This window comes from Podospora pseudocomata (genome assembly GCF_035222375.1).
Source record: "Podospora pseudocomata strain CBS 415.72m chromosome 1 map unlocalized CBS415.72m_1.2, whole genome shotgun sequence".
In the NCBI taxonomy this organism is placed as follows: Eukaryota; Fungi; Ascomycota; class Sordariomycetes; order Sordariales; family Podosporaceae; genus Podospora; species Podospora pseudocomata.
The window spans coordinates 1,035,136-1,056,805 of NW_026946364.1; the positions used below are offsets into that span (position 1 = coordinate 1,035,136).

General features: G+C 54.1%; 6 protein-coding genes across 6 annotated transcripts; 4 read left to right on the forward strand and 2 right to left on the reverse strand.

The window, feature by feature from the left end:
- Nucleotides 1-360, forward strand: QC762_0029300 (uncharacterized protein; the record flags this gene model as incomplete). Its single annotated transcript, XM_062883203.1, has 1 exon — nt 1-360. The coding sequence occupies one exon, from the start codon at nt 1-3 to the stop codon at nt 358-360; it is 360 nt and encodes a 119-aa protein (XP_062747541.1).
- Nucleotides 361-2,885: 2,525 nt separating this feature from the next.
- Nucleotides 2,886-3,508, forward strand: QC762_0029310 (uncharacterized protein; the record flags this gene model as incomplete). The annotated part of the gene is made up of 2 exons (XM_062883204.1): nt 2,886-3,081; nt 3,145-3,508. 2 exons carry the CDS (start codon nt 2,886-2,888, stop codon nt 3,333-3,335), a joined length of 387 nt encoding a protein of 128 aa, XP_062747542.1. The 3' UTR covers nt 3,336-3,508.
- Nucleotides 3,509-11,124: 7,616 nt separating this feature from the next.
- Nucleotides 11,125-12,335, forward strand: QC762_0029320 (uncharacterized protein; the record flags this gene model as incomplete). Its single annotated transcript, XM_062883205.1, has 2 exons — nt 11,125-11,761; nt 11,878-12,335. 2 exons carry the CDS (start codon nt 11,125-11,127, stop codon nt 12,333-12,335), a joined length of 1,095 nt encoding a protein of 364 aa, XP_062747543.1.
- A 101-nt stretch (nt 12,336-12,436) lies between these two features.
- QC762_0029330 (uncharacterized protein) lies at nt 12,437-13,336 on the forward strand (the record flags this gene model as incomplete). The annotated part of the gene is made up of 3 exons (XM_062883206.1): nt 12,437-12,517; nt 12,564-12,839; nt 12,932-13,336. 3 exons carry the CDS (start codon nt 12,437-12,439, stop codon nt 13,334-13,336), a joined length of 762 nt encoding a protein of 253 aa, XP_062747544.1.
- A 1,339-nt stretch (nt 13,337-14,675) lies between these two features.
- On the reverse strand, nt 14,676-15,373 carry QC762_0029340 (uncharacterized protein; the record flags this gene model as incomplete). The annotated part of the gene is made up of 2 exons (XM_062883207.1): nt 14,676-15,298; nt 15,367-15,373. 2 exons carry the CDS (start codon nt 15,371-15,373, stop codon nt 14,676-14,678), a joined length of 630 nt encoding a protein of 209 aa, XP_062747545.1.
- A 2,656-nt stretch (nt 15,374-18,029) lies between these two features.
- MEP1_2 (low affinity high capacity ammonium permease) lies at nt 18,030-19,685 on the reverse strand (the record flags this gene model as incomplete). Its single annotated transcript, XM_062883208.1, has 3 exons — nt 18,030-18,392; nt 18,422-19,530; nt 19,634-19,685. The coding sequence occupies 3 exons, from the start codon at nt 19,683-19,685 to the stop codon at nt 18,030-18,032; spliced, it is 1,524 nt and encodes a 507-aa protein (XP_062747546.1).
- Nucleotides 19,686-21,670: the final 1,985 nt, after the last annotated feature.

Here is a 21,670-nt window from a genome sequence, read left to right on the forward strand (position 1 = left end):
ATGGTAGTCCCAAGAAATGCAAACCTAACAGAAGGGGATTGGTTCTTAGATTTGCAGAAACACCCCCCTGAGGTTATGGGCGAGGGTGGTGACATCTGCGAAGTACCAACCATCGAGATCTCGAAACGTCGCAGAGCAAGGCCGCCACCTTCTCGATTCCTCCTCGTCATACCGATCTCGGTAACAGTCCAAGATTGCCGATCCGAGAAGCTCAACCAAGCCCGGGGACGTTTGACCCAGCACCTCTCCGACGCACCCAGACAGGTTTTCTCCTACGACCTCGGATTCCCCGACTCAGATATGTCTGCTTCGAGAAACCCATCCGCTCGGCCTCCTGGCAAATCCCACGGTGGATCATGACGAGAGGCGGAGGTCATTCATAGAAATTCAGCAGGCTGAAATGCGGGAAGCCGAAGGACAGGCGTTTGTCAAGGGGTTAGAGCTGCTTCTGGTGACAAGTCCAAGTGGGACGAAGCAGAGGCTGCACCACCTACACCACCAGAACCAGAGCCTGATCGGCCATGACTGCGTCACCAGAGCCCATTCAAACACCCCGATTCCCACCACAGCCGTCGCCAAACCCTCCAACCTCCAGCACCACCGCCAATTCCAGCCAAAAGACAACGACCTCATCCATCTCCTATTCCGCCACCACCGCCAGAGCATGCCCCACCGCCATACACACCGTCAATGCCACAAACAAACTCGCCAGAGAGACTAAAACATGCAGCAAGACAACATGCGCATAGTCCTGTGTCCGCAGTCTCGGCAATCTCAGCAGCCTCGAGCTTCCATCATCCATTTGCAACGAGGCAGGGAAGCAAATTGGGTGATCACGCGTTGCCAGTCACTCCTTAATGGGGGCTCCAGCTTCCAAGATGTTGTGTCGGCAGCAGCCGACGATGCCATGAACACGTTTGTGGAGCGCACTCGTCACCTCTTTGAACTGTTCCGGTTACACGCAGAAAGTGTACGACCATTGCTCGCCTGTACGCCGAATGAACTCGCCAGGGCGTCTCTTTGGTGGTTTTGACTGGTAGAATGGCCCTTGAGAATGCCATTCGAGACCGACCCTCGACCCCTGAATCTCAGATGAAGAATGAAATCTGTAAACAACAGGCTTATACCGACTTGGCGAAGGGATACTGGCTGTTGGAGGAAATCATGCCTGGGGTTGTCAACAGCGGGCGTAGTCCAGTTGACAGGAAGCGGAGGACGTGCGTGCTATAACGCGTCGAGCCTCGCGGGAAGCCGTCGGTGTCAATGAAGGAATGGTTTCCTGCCGCCAGAAGAGCCCTTTCTACCACAAACCTCGATCGAACCATTTGGTTGGAATATCCTCAGCTGCCAGGCGATCTCAAGTCCATGCTTTGGGGTCATCCAGCAGACTCTCTCACAAAAATCAGCTGGCCAGCTCACAGCATGAGCATCCCGAAACGCTACCACTGGGCGACTCTCCCTCTGCATTCTGCTTTGGCCGGTTCCAAGTCAGTCTCTTCTTGATGGAGAGGAGAAAGAGGCGAGAAGCGCGGCGCATTCATCTGCCATGTTTCATATCGATTGTCAGACCCCAATCGCAGCCTGATATTCTGTTTGTGGCCGCAAAGCCAGAATGGAGCTGTTCAGCTACGGATCTCTGGCAACAAGAGCACCGGACCGGTATGGGAAGATGTTCGTTGGCGTTCAGACAGCTGCACTTTGGAAGTCGCCATGCCACGAGGCTTTATTGTTATGATACAGTGCTCTCAACCAGCCTTCCAGACCTTGCGAAGCATGTACGAGTTCAGTAACAAAGTACATTCCACCTGTACCCGAAGCAAGACGAAGCTTATGTCTTCAAGATCAACCCTCCGGTCTTTTTCAATACTTCGATAACGACCCGCAGGCCAGACAGTTTCCGAAAGAGCCGGCTCCAAACTGCGAGATTGCCATGTTTGAGAGAGGTTGCATAAAGAAGGCGCGGCAACCGGTCCTCGCACACATACCACAGAGGTTTCGGATAGCAGTCATCACAGGTCCAAGGACGAAGACTCTCAGTGGCGTCAACCAGCTGTACAGCCCTGAAGCGCCCTATTCGGTTTGGTTCTTACGCAGCGACAACAACGAGCCCTCGCTTTCCCTGCGTTTCGAGAATGGCCGTTTTAAAGGGGCATGGTCATGTCTTTGCTGACGAAAAGAAAGAGTCCGGATGCATACACTACTATTTGGGACTGCACTGCATCGGGAGGAGTCGATATTCTACGAGTCTCCCGCTGAAGGGAGCTTGGATCTCGGAGAGGTTTGGCGATTCTCAAGATGGAGGACTAACGGCACTTTCCAGCCTCAGCTGGAACAAGTCAGGGGTCATCAACCAGGACACAGACAGCGGTGACCGGAGGCTGCGCACTGTGTGTTGTCTGATAAGCTGCGGGTCATCTTTGAGTTCAAGAGCCGGAACGATGACTGATCGGATTAACGTCGCGCCGGGAGGCTTAAGATGCGCCTTGACGTACAGAATCGAGCTGTATGATGATCTTCCGTCAACCGCAGGCGGACATTACGCTCGCCGTGATGACGGAGGCGAATGTCTCCTCTGAATCGGCCCAACGGCTGGCCAGGGCTCTGGATACCATCAAGCAAAAAGGCCAACCATCAGAACCATCATGTTTCCAAGATGGAAGACCTGCACACCTTTGAGATGGCTATCACTGGGTTCAAGGTGCTTTTGATGGGATTGCGGCAACATTTGCCATCTCGCGCAGACGAATGGTGGTGCCTATCCACAAAAGTGGGAGGCCAGTGCTACTCAGATTCAGGTGGTGCAGCAAGAAGGAATCACGCAGATTCTTGCCTTCTTTTCGGATTTTCTCATGGACAATGCATGGGCTTCAGCTTGAAGGGAACAGATGTGTTTGAATCTTTTCGGAAAGCAGGGGAAGGCGGGGCTCAAGATTGTGGATGCCAAGTTCCCGTGCCGAAAGGTGCTGCAGGCTGGGATGGATGGAGCGCAGGACGCGGCGGATGCAGCGTTTTTGTGTTTGGACTTACCTGAGCTGCCCGGGGAGCATGATGATATTTCGATCGTGTTTGAGGATGAGGCTGGTAAAGTTGATGCTGCCTGGGATTTGACGAACCTGTTCATCTGCTAACATTGTGGCTTTACAGAACGTGATAAACTTGCTGCATGCTTGCCTGCACCAGTCAAGGGTGGCTCTAGGCTGATCCCAAGAGATGAAGGGGTCGAAGGGGTAAGTGGAATTCATGATGGTGGGGCGTTCAAAGATCAAAACAAGAAGGGGTTCAAGAGGTTGTTCATCAGGTCACACGAGATATATCCTCTAAATCTTATTAGTTAATGTTGCTACTTTGGATGGGACCAACAGGACAGGGCAAGATACATGAGTCTCTTGGTTGGAATAAGCAGTATTTTTGGGTGCATTATGGAGGAAGAGCAAGACGGTCATCATCATACAGCGCGTTACAGTCATGTGTATGGTAGTATTAAAACATGCAATTCTTTTTGGAACCTTCTTCAGTCGCTCAGTTCCTTCATCAGTTGCTCAGTTGCCTTTCGCAAAGTAACCTTTCTTGTATATTACATGGAAGTGTATGTATGTGTACGCAGGCTTTAACGAAGGCCTGCTTGACAAAACGAGGGCCCAAGTCAAATACAGTCTAACGCTGCTCCGTGAAAGAAGTTTCATGACTAATTGAGATGATTAGCTGCAGCAAGTACGATTATTATGCGGCATTGCGGCGTGGGCATAAGCCTCCGGAGGCCCGGTCTGGTATCGCCATAATAGATGGAAGCCGGGCTGGGCGTCTTGGTCGGGCTCACTTAGCTGTGGCCTCGTGCTGGCCGCTGGCGGTGCTCAAAGCAAACCATAAACCAGGGCTTGGGATTTTTGCGATGAATGAGGTGTAGGCCCGGCCTCGCTTTCGAGTTTCTACGGCCTTGCGGCATAAGGTCGATGCGGGGAGCAAACAAGCGTGATGGGGCCGGGCGTGCCTGGCTGTTGGGGGTCGTCGCGGGCGGGCCGGTCATAGGCGGGCCGGGCGTTGCCGGTGGTGGTCGTTGTTTGACATTACTTGGACGACGAGCTCCTCGATCTCGCGTAGCATCTCGCAGATGTCTCGTGAGAGGCGTCGAAGTGGTTTCTGGGTGGGGAGGGGTTCATCCCTGTTCTTCGGGTCGAGGCCGGGTTCTGGTCAGAGGTTGGGCGGGGATCGTCTGCAGTGGGCTTGACGTGGCAGGGGGCAGCGAGTAAGCCGTGGCGGCGGGCCGATTTTGTAGAAGGGCAGTTGACGTGTTCGGTGCCGAGATGGGCGAGGAGTTGGCCATTTTTTGTGGGTTGGTTATTTTTTCTTGTTGTGATTGTGTGGTTTTGGGATTGGTGGTGGGGATCGTTCAGGGTGTTTGGTTCATAGATTCGGGGGGATGGATGAACCAGATGGGGCTGAAATGTGCGATTCAAGAGTTTGGTGTTTGGCGTTGCGGTCCGGCAGGAGCCTGGGCGATGTCACTTGTTCGTACAGCGTTGGGTCTCTAATTGGTTTGACTGGGTGCCGGAGCAGAGTTGTGACGTGAGAGCTGCGAAAATACTTGGCCGAAGCTCGGTCCGGAAACAGACGGGGTTCCCATGATCGTCCCGTCTGTCTGGAACTGAGTTTGGATACTTGATCCCAGCCTCTGACAGAGCAATTGTTACAGTTCTCTGGCAGAACCATGGGCATCCCGTTCAACTATTTTGTTTGTCTGACGAAAGAGCCTCCGGCGACAATTGACTCTCTTCGGGCTGCAGGTTGTCCATGTCGGGCTTGGTCGGTTATGAATTATGGATTCCTCGGCATTCCACTCCACAACCACCGAGATCGTGCGGCCCAAATGTTAGGCTAGCGGTATTCGAATCCCTTGAGAGGAATTATGGCCCGGCCTTCCGCGTCGCAGGCTCGGATTGGATCGTACTTGGTCAGCGGCAATGTGTGGGGTGTGAAACCGGTCGGGGTAGGACGTAGCCCATCACCGACTATCGCCTTTGGCATTCATTTTCATGATTGCGAATGGCGGTGTCTGAGGGCTTCTTGATGCGGCGCACAGCACTTGGACGGCACTGAACGGCTGTGTGCCGTGACGGCAATGACCGGTAACGGCTCCGGATGGAGGGGCGCGGTGTCCGTGATGGGTTTGATAAGGTGATGGGGCGGGGGGCCGACGCGTGCTGCGACGGTCAAGATGACGGGGATTCTGGGCCGGCTGGGTCTGGTGACATCTGTCGTGGCTGTTCGAGACTTGTTCTCCAATGGCTAGATCTTCAACGGACTGGGTTTCGGTATTCGGATGGGGAGGGCAGGGCTGATGGTGTTCTTCCATGACTGCGTGTGGGTTTCGTAGTCGAGAGATTTTCCATTGGGATCTGCAGCACTGATGGGCCTCCGAGATGGGCTTGTGTGAGAGTGTCAGTATGATTCCGGAGATTGTTGATGGGTGGCGGTCGGGCGCGGACAGGGCTGTGAGAGCATTGGGGTGGGCCGATGGCGGCTACTCTGGCTCAGGAATGGGCCGATGAACAAGTACCTCCTCGGCTGGGCTCGGGATCTGGAAGAGCCATCTCGGTCAGGTTCGTGATTCGGGTGCCGACCCGATTCGCTCTCAAGCCCACGATGGCGCGGCTGGGACCGGCCAGGGCCAGAATTGCCGCAGTCGCCGGCCAGGGTTACTGGGCGCATTTGCTTTGATGTCGCTTGCCCAGGGCCACTTGGCTTTTGGACGGCTCACTCCATCGGTTTGAGGACATGGTTGGCTTAAGCTGTGTAACATTTGCTCGGGTTTCGAACCTTCCATGGTTTCCTCCTCCTTGGGCAATCTCTAGGCCTCTTGTCGGGGCCAACTGGGTTCCGGCCCGTCTTGGCTGGGTCTTTGTTCTTGGTCCATTACATGTGGCCTTTCAGCATTTCCAGATTAAACTGGCATGATCCATATACTGACGGGCTTCGGTTTTACCGATATGCGGCGGCCAGCGACAGCAGACACTCCGGAATGTCGTACAGGCCAGCCGACATTGCTCTTCATAAGCCATTGGACAATTGACCAGCACCAAGCGTGGCTGCTGAGCAGCGTGTGCACGAGACGACAGGCGGCGGTTTCGCCGGGCTTAAGCGGCTTGAGGAGCTATCGAGGCTGCTCGGGATCGGGCAACAGGAGTGCCGCTGATGACGCCAGCAAAGGTGATAGAAGAGTCGACGAGCTGGCGTGACGCTGCATTCAGCTTGACGCCGGCCGGAAACAAAACATTGGCGGCAGCGAGTTGGCATTTTAGGAGCTGACTTGCAAGGTTGCATGCGGCCGGGCTGCTTCTTGGGGGACCGCAGGCGGGTGGTGTCGCCATCATCGGATCTTTGATGCTGACAAGGTCATTAAATGGGCAGCTACACGCAGGTCGGGGTTTGACAGGGGTGGTCCAGAATGAAAATGGCAGGGTCATTGATGGGTGATTAAATGTTGAGGTTGAGACATTTGGAGGGAGACCGGTTGGGGCAGGTTTGAGGTGGCCGATGAGTCGATTCGGGTGACAAATCGAGACATTGCTGAGATTCCATTTCTTTGGGTATGACCTTTGATATTAGCAGAAATTGCGGAAATTTTGCTTTGACATGTGTGGTACATGGGCTGGTATGCAGCACTTGCGCTGATAAAATTTGGCAGCGTGTGCAAGTGGTGAAACATTTGGCGGTGGTGGTACCATACAGGTATTAAGCAATGACGCACTCTGCGTGCTTGAGATTTCGGGACGATATGACGCTCGAGAACCGATAACGAATAAATGGATGGTTGACTTAACATGATTAAGGTTCATCACCAGCCAGTCGCTGAACCGTTCCATCGATTCTTGTCGTCAGGTTTCCATTCCGCAGCACTTGGACAGCGGGTTCCGCCAGAATGGAACGTGGGGCGTGCTGAGGGGATGACAGCCCGTGTACGGACTGGATGTTTCCGGCTACTTTGGCGATGCCGTGTGACACCCATGGCTCAGGAGCAAGGGTGGACCCCGAGGTTGGGGTCAGGATCGGAAGGGCCATGATTAGAGCGAGGGTTTGGATGTTGATGGGGACGGCGGTTTGATGCGTCTCAGGGTCAGCTGCCGGGTCGCTTACGTCGAGGGTGGATGTATTAACCACTTGGAGGCCGACCCATCGGTGCGTCTGCCAGGCCTCTTGGTGGTGAGGACGTTTTGGTTTCATCCTTCATTCCCTATTATGGGCAGATCCGGCTCTTCGATGATGTCATCGAGTCATCGGATGTCCTCCTGTTGATCAGATAAATCGGTGTTCTCCTTTGTTGCTCTTCGGTGCTCAGGGTATAAGGAACGCCGTGTGCCCTGATCTATGTTTCCATTTCTCTTTTTGGACAGGACGGGTGCTCTGCTTGAGACCAGGGTTCATCGGGGAGGGGCAGCCATCCATGGACAGGACTCGCTGCAATCATTGTCGCTGCTCGATGACAAACAGATTTTGACGTCTTTGGTTTCGGCGATTTCCACTTAGGGACAAGAGTTGGCGGGACAACATTAGAAAGTCGAGGGGCACGGAGGCAAGATTGGAACAACGTGTGAGGGCAGGGGGTTTGTTTTCCGATATCGGTTTCTTCCTGTCTTGGGCCCTGGAGCCGGCTCGAGTCTGTTTCAGGGGTATCTTGCTTCACGTTCAGGCAGGCAAGGGCGATGGTGGCATGGTCGACCCCAGCTCAACCCCTACGCGACTCATTGAATGGAAGGCGGTCCATACTGCCAGGCGCGCAGCTGGGGCGTGGCTCGGGGTTCATCGCGACCAGAGCTGAAGCGTTTGTCAGGATGTGTGACATTGCCGGAATCGGGCTATTCAAGAGCTGGGTCAAGCTGGAGACATGAACTGATGGCAGGGGACAGGGATTGTTTGTCTTTGCTTTGGCTGGGGTGTGATGTCGGATGGGCTCAGTAGATGGGTGGCCATCTCGATTGACTGGCAGTGGCTGCGTAACCATTGGTGTTTCCTTCACTTCAAGCGTATAGGAACCTTCGTAATCATCGGGGCTCTTGGCAGTCTGACCCGTGCGTGTGATTAAGTGATAGGATGATTGCGTCGTTCAGAACGGCTTGTCGACTGGGCGGGGTTCTCTGCATTCATTGCTCGGCGGCCTCCAGCTTGGGGTCATGGACTCTGAGGGCGTGGGCAGGGCCACTTGACGAGGTCTCCGGTGACTGCATGGTTCAGGGGTGAGCTTGGCGGTGGCTGATGCGACGAGGCACGAGGATGGCCTGCGTCATCACAGCAAGGGGCGCAGGGCGCCACTTACTTGCTGTCATGGCTGTCCTTATATCGGCATTTGGGTCAGGAAGGCTGAGGAGGAAAGGCGGCAATTGAGGGAAGAAGGAAAGGTCCGTGGCATAGATGCGGCGGATGTTCTCGCTCTGCCGGGCCGGCAAGTTCTCGGCTGACCTTGAGAGAGCCAGCGACGCCTCTCATAAGACCCCAGTACTCTCTCGGCGACATTGTTCTCCTCCGGGGATCGCGTAGTGAAGGGGAGCCCCCAAGGTCTGCCTTGCAGGGGCTGCTCAGAAGAGTCTGGGTCTTATCATGTTCAAGCTCATGGAGCCGATTTGCTGAGAGTCAGACCCATCGAGGTCTTTGTGGGCGACATGGCCTTCCTTCGTATGCCTCTTCGGTTCAAAGGGGTCAAGGGCGACTGAGATTGGCGACTGCTTCAAGATGAAGTATTGGTTTCAGGTTCTCCAGGGAGGTTGACCATCCAAGGTGATAGGAGACGGACCTTGGGGAGGGCAAGGTGCCCGTCTTACTTGATGCTCTTGATGCTCAGGCAGTGGCAGTGAGGGTGCTGCGGTCGATTCGTGATTGGACTTTCGGCTAACTTGGCCTCAGAACAACCCCAGCGGTGCTCAGGCTGAAGGGATGATGATGGAGCGATGTGTTCCATCCGGGTCGGCCCTCAGTATGTTCGATTGAGATGATGCTCGACCCTGGCGGGTGTCAGTAGGAGTGATGTCTCCGAGATTAGATGTGGGCCTTGCCCATCTGCCGACTTCGACTGGCAGGCAGGCCACTTGTTGCGAGTTTGGGCTCAGCGTGGAGTGTTCCGAACCCAGGGCCGGTCGAGGCCTTCGAGTCGAGGTGGAGGGTTCAGCTACGATTCCAGTCCTCGAGGAACGGCGGCCAGGTTCAGGGCGACTGTTGTTTGGGATTCAGGTTTCGCTGACAGAAGCCTGACTCCTCGGCTGCTGACGTGGCAGGCAGCTCAGGCCATTCGGGGGCCGGCGGTTCACTTGCCTGGACGGAAGTCCGGGCACCGACCGTCTCTTCATGAACTTCCGTCGCAGGACAGACGGGGCTGACCTCCTTGGTGGCTTCTCTGGGTGCCGGGCAGGTGCTGGTGTGTGCTCTCAGGGGCGGTGCCGCTGTGGGCCATGGTGTTTGGGTGCCTCTTTCTTGGTTCGCAGTGCTGCGGGCAGGAAGGGGATGATGAAGGGTCTGTCGGCTCGATAGGCATTTCCATCATCTTTCCAATGGCTGACTCAGGGGCCCGGCGACGGACTGAAGATCAGGCGATTAACAGGGCTATCAGAGGCTGCAAGCCTCCTGGTGACAAGACTGCCTTGGTCTTGGCGGTCTCTTGGCCAAATGCAAGAACCAGGGGTGTGGGTTGGCATGGCTGGGTGCGGTGCCATTTGCCGCAGATATTTTGCGGCTTGCGCGGCTGGTAATGGTTTCGCAGAAACATAAGATGGGCGGATATTAGTCTACGTCATCATCACGCAGACCAAGGACAGCAAGACCAAGCAGGTCGGCAAAACCAAGCATCGCAAGTCGTCTAGTGGCACGATCAAGTTCGATAGGGACGTTCAAGATTCAGTGCACTCCAGACGCTCAGATTCAGGTAGAGCCAAGGCACCACACCTTCGGTAGCGACGACCCGCTTAACGAAGACTCTGCTTTGTGGATGAGACCAACTCTGGTCAGGAGAAGCAGCTGTCGGTTGGTTCTGGGTCTGTCTGGATCAGGGCTCATTCGTTCCGACTGAGGAGAAGGGTCACCAGGCAGCCCCAAGTCTACGTCGGGGATCAGGAAGAGTTTTCTGAGCAAAAAGGACCTGAAGGTGCCGGGCTCTTCGGGGTCATGACTAGATGGCTGATCGCAGTGTTCGTCGCAAGTTTTTCATGGGAAGGAGTAAGAAGGACAAGGGCAAGGGGCAAGGGGTAATTGATTAGGGTTTTTTGGGTGGAAATGGCATTCATATATAGGTCTGAGGGCGAAGGAGGAGGGTTGGGGTTAATAACTAACTGTTAGTCCTGGATTGGGGTTTTATTTTTTGTTTCTACTGTTTATTGTTTGTGTCATAGTCATGGCATTGTTGCTATTAATTGCGTGATTGATTGATGGTGGTAGTGGTGGTTTTATGATACCTGTTTTTTGTTACTGGTAGTTTTATCAGTGCTGTTGAAATAGAAAAGTACTTTTATGAATATTGGAGGATATGTGATATTAAATCGATGGGGAGACCTGCCTTTTTTTTTTGTGATGTTCTGGAAGAATGTCTTGTAGCGAGGTAGCTCCTTTTTGCGCTGCCGGCCGAAATTATTAGGGTGAACCCGACTAAGATTTTGACAGGTGTTGAATTGGCCAATTCCGTTTCTTGGAGTGGGTGGGGTCTGTGCGTCAGTGGCTCAGGCCGTCACGGAAGCTGGGGTGCGCGCGCCAGACATTCGTGGGGAACAATACAACTCGACAATTTGCTCTTGTTCACTTTTTTTTGTTTTTCTTTCGTCAATTTAGCGAACAACAACCTGTTTCGAAGATTGAAGTGACGAGTAGAACAAACAAACAAACAAACCAGCGATGTCTTGACACGACGACGTGGGAACAAGATACCACTACGTACAAAACTGTCCGGCAGGCAGTAACGCGAAAAGCAACGACCTGATCAAGAGCGAGCGAGACAGAAGTCGGTATTAGTCGACGGCTATAACCACCACCACCACCCCGACGACGACGATTCTGGTTTTCTTTTTTTTAAAAATAATAAAGAAGAAAACTCCGGAGCCCCATAAATTTACATCCATCACGATACTAAAGAAGAAGGGGAATCCACCGCCCATCATGGACCAAGCAGACATCCCCTGCGCTCCTCTCCCGCCTTACTCATGCCTCGGACGAGGACGCCGCCCGCAAATGGCCGTCTTCAAGCTCCAATCCAGCATCAACGACCCGGCCTTTGCCGACGTGTTTATATCCTCTGGTGGTCGGGTCATCCTCCGCCGACCGATCATGACAACGGGGGGGCAACACCCTCGCTTACTCCCTCCAGGCTCTCTCCCGCCTGTTGGAGGCAGACATGGGCTGGGATATATTCGAGGGTGCCGGGGCGGGGGAGCTGGTGGAGAGGGCTGTGGAGTTGGTGGTGACGAACCCGTTGGTGAATATCCTGCGAGGGGCGATGAGTATACTGGTGGGGAGTGGTGGGGCATCAACCTGGACAGGGGGCAAAAGGGGTTGTGCCGGGGACGTTTGTTTGGGTTCCGGGCGTTGAAGCCGGCCGTGGCGGTTTATCCACAGTTCTTCGAGCTGGTGATTCAGCAGTTGCAGAGTGCGGATCACGCGCTTTGTGCGAATGCTTTGGGGTTGATTAATGCGCTTGTTAGGGATGCGGTGGTTAATGATGTTGCTAGTGGGACGGTGGCTGCCGGGGGGCAAAAGGGGAACGGCGGCGGGAGGAGGGGGAGGGGGGAGGATTGGAGTAAGTTTATCAAGAGGTTGCAGGATTTGGGGCCGACAAGGCGGTGTATAATTTGTTGCAGAGCTCGAGTTTGCAAGACGGCGCACCCGCTGTTGGAGTTTCAGGGGCTGACAAAGGTTTTGCTGAGGAAGTGGAGGAGGTGAGGGTTGATCTTGAGAGGCCGGAGCACAGGCGGGCGTTGAAGGGGTTGCATTTGGCGAGTGCGCCGGATCGGAGGCATGTTAATGGGGTTGGGGGGGTGTGGTGGTGCCGATTCCGCCGCAGCAGGGGAGGGACAGCTGGGCAGTCGGGGACGGTGACTACCACTACCACTACGAGAAAGACGAGCAGGAAGCACAACCCGGAGAAGTGGGAGAGGTTGGGGTTTGAGACGGAGAGCCCGGCGGCCGAGTTCGAGACGGCGGGGGTTTTGGGCAATGGATTTGACGGATTGCGTGAGGAAGAACGAGGATGGGTTTCAAAGTTGTTGCTGGAGCAGTCGACGCACCCGCTGAATGAACGGTGTCCGGTTGCGAGGGCGAGTTTGGCCGTGACGATGATCTTGTATGATCACTTTGAGGTGGACAAAGTCTGACTTGGGAGGGATATCCCGGGGGTTATCATGGCTCTGAATGATGGGGAAGAACAACGACAGGCTGTTCGAAGCCGCTGCTGCTTCAGTGGTCGAGGCTTCACATGAAGGGCTGCATGCTTTCTTTCGTGGTATGTGGGGCTACGGGGGCGCAGAGGGAGGACTTTGACAAGGTGGCCGAGCTAGTGAGATTCTCATTGAGCAAGTTGTCGGCCAGGCTACAGAAACAAGGACGTGCTGGAGGTGGAGGATGACTTGCAAGAGTACGATGCTGGTCGGTTGAGGGAGTTGCAGATGGAGCTGTTGGAGCTATCGTTTGAAGACCAATGGGGCACGCATCTCTTCCAGGTCCGCGAGGCAGCTCAAACACGAGCGCTGTCGTTTGTCAGGAGCAGCGTATCCGGTGTCTGCTGCAGGGCTCGTGGTTTTACCAAGCCCATGTCCCGCAACAACAACGCCCACTCGAGAGAAACAGCTACCAGAAGAGAAGGTTTATCAGCCCTGGCGGTATGCCAAACTCTCTCACAACCATACCTTCACTATGCCGGCTTTCCTGAGCGTCTTGCATACGATCCCGGCCTCGAGGCTCTGACGGAAAGATTGATTCGAGCACCATCAGCTCTGTCGTGTCGAATGTTTCCGCTCGAATGAAACAGAGCCGGTGGCAGATCCTGATGCCGCGGATAGCCCGGCTGCCAACTCGACTGCCTCCCGTCATGGCGCGCAAGTCCACAAACCCACGACCAGATTACGATTTACAGCTTCGTGGGAGGACATACCCGGCGGCAGCAGGCCAGGGAAGCGTCGCGAACAGCACAAGCGCCGTGGCCGCCACCTCGAACGGGGGTCCAAAAGAACAGCCGATCCTGACGCTGTTCCCGCTGGAACCACAGTTTGGCGTCGGAGTGGACGGGACGCTCATGTTGTTGAATCAGACGCCGATCACGGCCGAGACGAACAAGCTGGCAGGGACGTTGGTGAGCGAGTACGGGTTGGAAGATTAGGCTGTTGAATGTGAGGTTGGAGCAGATGTATGCCGGGCCGGTTCCTGGGGGCGGGGTGGTGCCTAAGTCGGGAGGGGTTGGATGAGGATTATTTTTACAGATTTGAGTCTTGGGATTGATTGTGGGGAGGGGGAGGGAGGTGGTTTGTTGTGTTTCGTTGGTTTATATACGGGTTTTGTAACAATAACCCCTTTGTTCTAGTTTCCTAGTTTTTGTTTGATGCTGGGGAGGAGGGTGGGTATATGGATTCGGTGTGAGATGGTAAGTATTTGTTTGTCATAGAGGTGTCATAGCAGCAGGTCTTTGAATCAATGTTTGTGTTGTTTGGGGAGCTTTGTGTGAAGTTTGCACATGCTGTGTGATGGGTCTGAAAGGTGCCTCTTGTAAAAGTGAGTCAAATTTTGTCATGACACCGCACTATTCCAAGTATATATCTAGTATTTTTTTTTTTTTTCTTCCAGGCGACCTGCAACGTTGATCCTCTCATGCACTATTCTTCTTCTTCAAGTGTCAAATTTGTCGGCCTCTAGAAATCAGATCTGACACTTGAATAGAAATGCTATCTTTCACAAGACAACCGCGTTTTCTGAAAGATTACATCTACATCTTTCTATGGACTGCTTTTGATCAATCCGACTAACACCGTTGCGTTTCATGGTTCCAAAACATACTCACGCCATCCCTCTCTCCTTACCAGCAGGCTTGGTGATTGCTGGATTCTTTTTCTTCCAAGTGTAGCACCCCAGGCTCAAAAAAACACACCAGATTACACCTTAGACCTACCCGGGTGTATAATTTACCAAGGAGGACACAATCAGGGGACCTGGAGAAACTGGGGGTTGTGGGCGAGACATATGGTGATGTTGTTGTTGAGTTCTGGTCAGAGGATTTCATTGGGGCTGTTGAGGACACGCGATGTTAAAATTAACGAGGACGAGCAGCTCACTCATGGAACCACCACAGTTACCAGTATTAGTAGGTAGGTGTTACTTCAGTCAGGAGGCAGATTGCCAATCCTCACCGTGGCGATATGGGGTTTTTCTCCCAACGGGCAGAGATTTCGACTTTCCGATGTACTCATTGAGCCAGTCAGCGCCCAGCCTGAAGTTCTCTACAGTCCGTGGCGGCAAGATGGTGGCCGGTGCCGCTAGCGTCGTACAGTCAACAAACGTTAAAACACCCGATTCCCAGCATTATAAACACCACCACCCTCCGCCATCATCATCATTCCACCCCAAACTTTATAAACGACCCCAGCACCTCCTCCGCCCAAGTCATAGGAAAATCATGCCCCCCCTTCACCACCTCCCAAACCACATTCCCCCTTCCAACAACGGCTTCAAATCCTCCTCATACTCCCCGGATTGACCAGCTCGTCCTCCTCTCCCAGTATGATCGCCGTCGTCTTCCCCTCATCCCCCCCCCTCAAAGCCAATCTCTTATAAGCCCCCTCCTGCCCCATCAACGGCCCATCCTTCAAACAACCCATAAAAGCATCCACAAACCCCTCGTGAACCACCAACTGCTGCTGCACCTGCCTCAACACCCTCCTCTCCAACCCCGTCCTCGGCTCCCCATCAGCCCCAACATCATCCGCCGTCTCCGCCTCCACCAGCCTCGACGCAGGATCCTGCCGCTCCTGCAACCTGGCCGTCACCTTCCCCGTTTCGTGCTCGACCGAATCGGCCTCCTGTAACCTCCTCCTCGTAGCCAAATGCAGCAACCCCCTCGGCACAACGCCACTAGTGAAAACCTTTCTCGTCAACGTCCCAAACGATGCGGGCGAATCATCCCCGCCGGGGGCAAGCAGCACCAGATCCCTCACCAAATCAGGGAACGAAACCGCAAAGTGGGTGGCGATGCCCCCGCCGAGGGAGTACCCCACCAGCTTGAAGGCGTTTCGCTTCCGGTCAGGATATGGGAGAAGAGGCCAGGGCGATGAGGATTTGGGAGATGTACAGCCTAGCGTCGTGGGGAGAGGTCGGCCGGGTTGTCGGAGAAGCCCCTGCCGAAGAGGTCAAGAGCATTACCCGGCATGGGTGGGAGGGGTGGTTGGAGGGGAGAGGGCGAGTTTCGAGAAGGGTTGTGCAGGGGTTGAATGCCGTGGATGAAGAGAACTTTGGGGCCGGTGACGGGGCCGAATTCGTAGATGCGGATGGAGCCATACTGGGAAGGGGTGGAAGGGGGGTTAGTATTTTTGGTCAGGGAAGGTGGGGAGGAAGGGGAGCTTGCGGGAGTCTCGACATCACGGGCGCCGGGGAAGGTGTCGGGTTTGTATTCTAGGTTTTGAGTTCGTCTTCGGGGAGGGTTGGGAGGACGGTTTTGAGAGGGGAGCAAGGAGTTTAGGTAGGGAGGATATAAGATTTTTGTCGAGGATGACGAGAGTGATGGTGGTGATGGAGGCTGTGAGAGCTACTATGAGTGGTGTGTTGTTCCGGTCCGGTATGAGATACTGAAAGAGGCTCATATTTGGCAAGGTGGTGTGGTGATGTATGCAATGTGAGATATTATCGTAAGATGTGAGGGGCTTATGAAAATTGAAGGGTCGCACAGCAGCAGCAACGCGGTGCCTGGCTAAGATAATGGTGGCGGCGTTGAGGTGGTGTCGTTGAGGTGGTGTCGTTGAGGTGGTGTTGAGGCTGTGAGTGAGGGGTGACAGGGGTTGATCAAGTCCAACTGCGCCTTGTTGCCGAATGTGCCATGTCTGCACGTGTTGTCCACAATTTGAAACATTGTTGACCTCAAAACCAACCAACGATTATGTCTCATACTATATCTGTTTATCATGTCACAAAACTATGTTTTATTGGCCATCCTCGCCTCGTCGGCACTGGCAGTACTGTGCAAGGCGGCGAACCACTGTCATGAACCCCTCCAACAGCTAGTTCAGATTCCTCAACTCTCAAACCCACATCTTTAGTCTCAGATCTCCCCAACATCGACAATCTCCGAAATCCCATTCCCTTTCCATCCACGCCAAAACAGGGACCTTGTCTTTCTTTTCTGATCAATTTTAGAACCCACGATGACGCCAACCTTGGCATTACGTACCGTATCCCCCAGCCGGGAACTGAAATGTTTCCTTTCTCTTCTCCACCAGGCGCGCGCCCCCATACCCGCTTTCCCGTCCTTGGCGGCGGTATTGTTGTACGTAATTTCAGCCCCACCAAACGGTTTCTTAATCTCACTTACACCAACCCTCGACTTCCATCTCCTCTTTTGAAAATCAAAATAAAGTAAAGGTATAAGGTTTCAAAGATTTTTGTTCTGGAGTAGGATAAACGATTTCAAGTGTAATGGCCAGCCTGGCTTTGACAAAAACAGCATACCACCGCTGTGCTCCTCTATCAATGCTCTCACCTATACCAAACCAAATCCGCCATCACTGCCCACCAAAACCTTCTAGAAGGAATGGAACAACCCTCCCCTCCATCCATCCCTCCCCAGCCATCACAGCACCTGTCTGTTTTCAGCAACATTGGTCGATGCCCAGCACCCAGCACTCCTCCTTCCCCGGCTGCACCACCAAGCTCCCAATCACATGATATTCTCCATTCTCTTCTCCCACCTAGTCCCAGCCAGTTTTCTTAGCCCTTTCATCCCATCTCATCCCATCCCATCCCAACCCGACCCGACCCGGCCACGCCCAGAGATAAGAACCCGCACCCCTCTTCCCGCACCTCACATCCCGTCCCATTGTTGTTTGGTTGACTTAAAAACCACAACTACCGAATCCAGCCTTGCGGTGACTTCTTCGTAGAGATAAGCCTCCCTCCCAAGACTTCCTAATGCAACCACTACAAGTTGACGATCCTGACCGGCTTTCCACCTCTTATCGTGATCGTTGTTAGGCCCCCCTCCCTTTCCCCAGTCCGGCGGCATACAGTACACCACCCTCCCCGGCCTCCCCAGATGCCATCGCTTGACTCGGCGTCCCCGACCGTGGTCCTTAGTTCCGATCTCACGCCAGAGCCGGCATCAAGGCACATACCAAGGAAAAGCTTGACAAGACAAGACAGCATTGCATATGTCTGATCTGGGATCCATCCTACTGTAGCGTCCAGATTAGACGGAAGGTGATGGTGTTCTAGACCCCATCCCCGCCTGTTCTTCCCTCAGGATATAATTGTTAGTCTCACAGTTCCGATTTCGCTGCTTCACATGCTTGCCTGCAGAAGACACGACATAGCAACCGACCTGTCTGAAAGATTTTGACATGATCTTGCCTCATCCATGTCTGAAATCGGTCTCGTCTAAACACTTGATTTCTCAGCAGCAGCTCAATGGTTAAAAAAAAAAAAAATACCGGCATCACAAGTGATCAAAGTAAATGTTATATCTTTAGATTAAACACCATATCCATCATCCATCTCACACATAAATATCGCTAAGCTAGCTTTCAGGGGTATTTTTACAACAACGTCATGCCCGCAAACCTTATTCTCAAAAGGGTCAAAACAAGGGACAATGTAAATGAAAAAAAAAAAAAAAAGATCCAAAACGACACGGCAGAAAAATATATACTTCTTTGGAAGCAAAGCCGTTATGCTTCCCAGGGTTTGCCGCTTCCAGGCCTGCCTGTCTTTTCCACATTGCCTCCCTTCGTTCCTGCACCCCCACCTTATCCAGATATCAATAGAAAAAGGAAACAACGCTTTCAAACAATGTTCAAATGACTGGTCGTGACACCTAATCAGTCGCAGACCCGGACACCTTCTCCTCCTTCCCGACAGCAGTAGCGGGCTCTGAGGGAGGTGTGGGAGGGGCGCTGGAACAGTGGCCATCTCTTGATGCCCGGTGATGCCGTGCTGAGGACGACAACATCGCCATCAGCTCTCTGCTCCTTCTCCGCAGGAGTCAGGCAAAGGTAGTCACGGCGGACCTCGACGTAGTCGTAGGCGAACTCTCCGTGCTGGTCGTCATCCATGCCGAAGCTCAGCCTCGGTGGGAAGCACGGAGGTGAAGGCCGGGAACGAGGTCGATGGCCTTGGCGATGAGCCGAGACGACAAAGGTATAGCCGCAGCCAGCAAGGATGTAGACAATCTGCTTGTAGAGCTGAGCCCAGTTGCCGTTGAGGAAGCCACCCTGAACGCCCAAGTTGATGCCATCAGGCCGATGATGTAGTCGGCGGCGAAGAAGCGTTGAAAATAAGACCGACGATACCACCGATGGCGTGTTCGGCGAACACATCGAGCATCATCAATGCGGAGGTAGAACTTGATCTTGGTGCCAAAGTTGCGAGGCAACGCCCGTAACGACACCAAGCAAAACACTGGCCCAGGGGTGATGACACCGGAAGCGGGAGTGGCGGCAACGAGGCCAGAGATGGTGCCGGAGCACCAGCCGACGAGACCACTTCTTGGCAAGGCGGAAATCGAGAAGGCGCAAGTCATGGCGGCGAACATGGCAGTCAAGCAGGTGTTCCAGCAGGCCATGGCAGCGCGGAGGTTGGCGCCGAAAGCAGAGCCGCCGTTGAAACCGAGCCATCCGAACCAGAGAAGGATAGTGCCGAGAGTAATGAGCGAGATGTTGTGGGGACGGAAGTTGAGCATCATCTTCTCGTTGCGGCGCCCGAGCACCCAGGAGTAGGCCAAAGCGGAAACACCCGAACCAATCTCGACGGGACCGCCACCAGCGTAGTCGAAAACACCCCACTTGAAAGCCCAGCCTTCGGCGCCCCAGGCCCAGTACGCAAGAGGGCAGTAGACGAGAGTAGCCCAGAAGAAAGTAAAGACCATGCCGGGAATGACGCGACCACGCTCAGCAGTAGCACCGATCACGAGGGCAGCAGTAACAGCAGCGAATTGCATCTTCCAACTGTTAGCATCAAGCCACGTGCGCAAGTCGAAATCAGCCAAGTACTTGCCTGGTAAAACGAGTACAGCAGCTCGGGAATGAAGGGGAGCCGGAGACTCATCACCCAAAGCGTTGCGGAGGCCAAATCTGTCGAGGTTGCCAATGAAGCCGTTGGTAGCGGTCGGGCTGAGGGCCCAGTGAATAACCCCAAATACCATTGGAAGACAATGACACTGAAAGACATCATGACGACCCATATTTGCGACAAGGCCGACTTTCTGCGAGCGAGGCCGGGTAGAGGAAGGCGATGCCGGAATCATCAACAGGACCATGCCAGACGACACGAGGATATAAGCTTGGTCACCGGCATTGAAGGGTTCATTGAGGTTATCCCTCGCTGTTGGCACCCCCTGGTTAGCTTGTCGAATGTCATTGAGAGGCGCAATCAGGGCCCGATTGAATGGATAGTGAGATCATTGGATGGTTGTGGCTCTACGTACCGGAATGGAGCGGCGTCGAGGCCGGAGCCGCCTCGGAAGTTGAGTCGGACATGGCGCGGTGTCGAGTCCTTTGCCGACGTGCGTGAACAGAATGCTTGCTAGAGGCCGGAGCAGGGCGGGCGCCCGGATGGATAGGGTAGGTAATCAGGGCAGTGGACGGGCGTGAGGGTCGTTTAGTGTCGTCGTAATGGATAGGCAATCTAAAGAATGGATACCTAGGAAGACAGAAGAAGGAGGAGTAGTAGTAGGAGGAGAAGGAGGAGGAGGCCGAGAGCAGCCGTTGGGGAAAGGCTGTCGGAAGGTGTATAATTTTTCGACACAAGTCTGGTCTGAGACGGGGAAGGAACGAGAAACAATGGACGAGGGTGGGACAAAGCCTGAGTATATAAACCACCCTACTACGTACGGCATCGGATCCATCGACCGTCCCCATCCCACCCGCAACGCCTATCTAGGATAGGAGGGCAGCGAAACCTCTGACGCGACGCCAATTCAGCGCGCCAGGGCGGGGCCGGCAGCAGCAGGCACTTTCCACTCAGACTGCCTGGTGGGTAGGGGACCCGGATATGCCTATTTGCAGTCCATCTTTCTGCGGTGTTTCCCGAATCCAGTTTCAGTTCCCTCCCAGATTAAGTGGGTTCCGGAGCGCGGGAAAATATCTTGCCTGTTGTTGATGAGGAGCTGTCCTCTGTTCCGCCTGCTCCACCACCATGCTCGGCGACGGCATCTTCGACGATAGGCCCAGCCCCAGTCGTCTGGGGTCATCCCGGGGACACGCACAGGGCTTCCGCAAGCAGCTAGCAGTCCTGCGGTACCGGGGGCGCGGTGGCAGGTGTGGGACGACCCCCGCTCTGCTCCACGCTTGCGCACGGGCAGGTACAAGCTGAGAGGTACACCGTACCTCCAGAATGGATCCATCAGCTGCTGTTCGACTGACTGCCCTGACTTGTGGTCGACGTCGATACTGCTGTCTGAAAAGGTTCTTGAATAGTTTCTACTGCGTAGACTCCTGTCTGTTTTTTCTTCTACACCTAAGTAAAGACCTCATGCGTACACTCCATGGATGGCCTGTTCTGTTTCGTACCCCACTCTTCCTCCTCTCGAGCTTCAGCAGCACTGAGCTACAGGTCAGGTCAGAATCAAACCATTGCTTATTCAGATAATCCCTCGTGGTCATTATCAGGGGCCTCTTGGGACTACATCAGCCAAACAGAATAGGCCATATGCAACCTGGATATGGCCTGAGCTCTTGGCCAGCTGGTGAAATGTGCAATGTGTAAAATGATGGGATTATCAGCAATTGTACACAGCCTCAGCTCCAGAGCTCTTGGTTCCTGGGGTGTGGTGGTGCATCATGTCTGCTAAGTGGGGGTTCGCCGCACACCTGCACGACCATCTGCTGACGGGGTGTGGGTGAAAAGAAAACCCCTCCCCTCCCTCCATCACACGCTTGTCTACCCACATGAACAGTAGGATTGGTTCACTAGGGCGGTAATCGGAATGGGTGCGCAATTTTTTGTCGTTTCATTCATTAATCTTTTCGAAGGAGCAGTCTCGAGATTACAGAACGCCATCCCTTCTTTTTCTTGTCATCGGACCACCACCTCAGGTTGGAACACACACCGATACCGAGGCGGCGGTTTCGTGATGATCTCAGGTTCCCATCAATGATTCTGTCATACACTCTTCCTCGCACTCTTCCCTACAGTGTGACTCCGCCCTACGGAAACGAAGCATGTCGTCAGCAGGACACAAAACTTGTTCTGGCTGAGACCTTGAACACCGAGAATAGCTTGTGCAACAAAAGCGAAGCTCCAGTCGTTGTATAAGAAACCCCCATCCTGGGGCCCCCCTTTTCAGTGGATTGTGTTCCTGATCAAGAGCTGAGGTCTTGGATTGCGCCCTTTCCGGTTTCTGTCTGTCTTGATTCGTCTTGTCGAACTTGGCAAAGCTTCAGCTGCAGCGTCTTCGCTCCAGGAGGAGTGCACTGCAGCGATCCGCACCGAGTTGCATGACGGGGCCCAGAGGCCAAGGTAA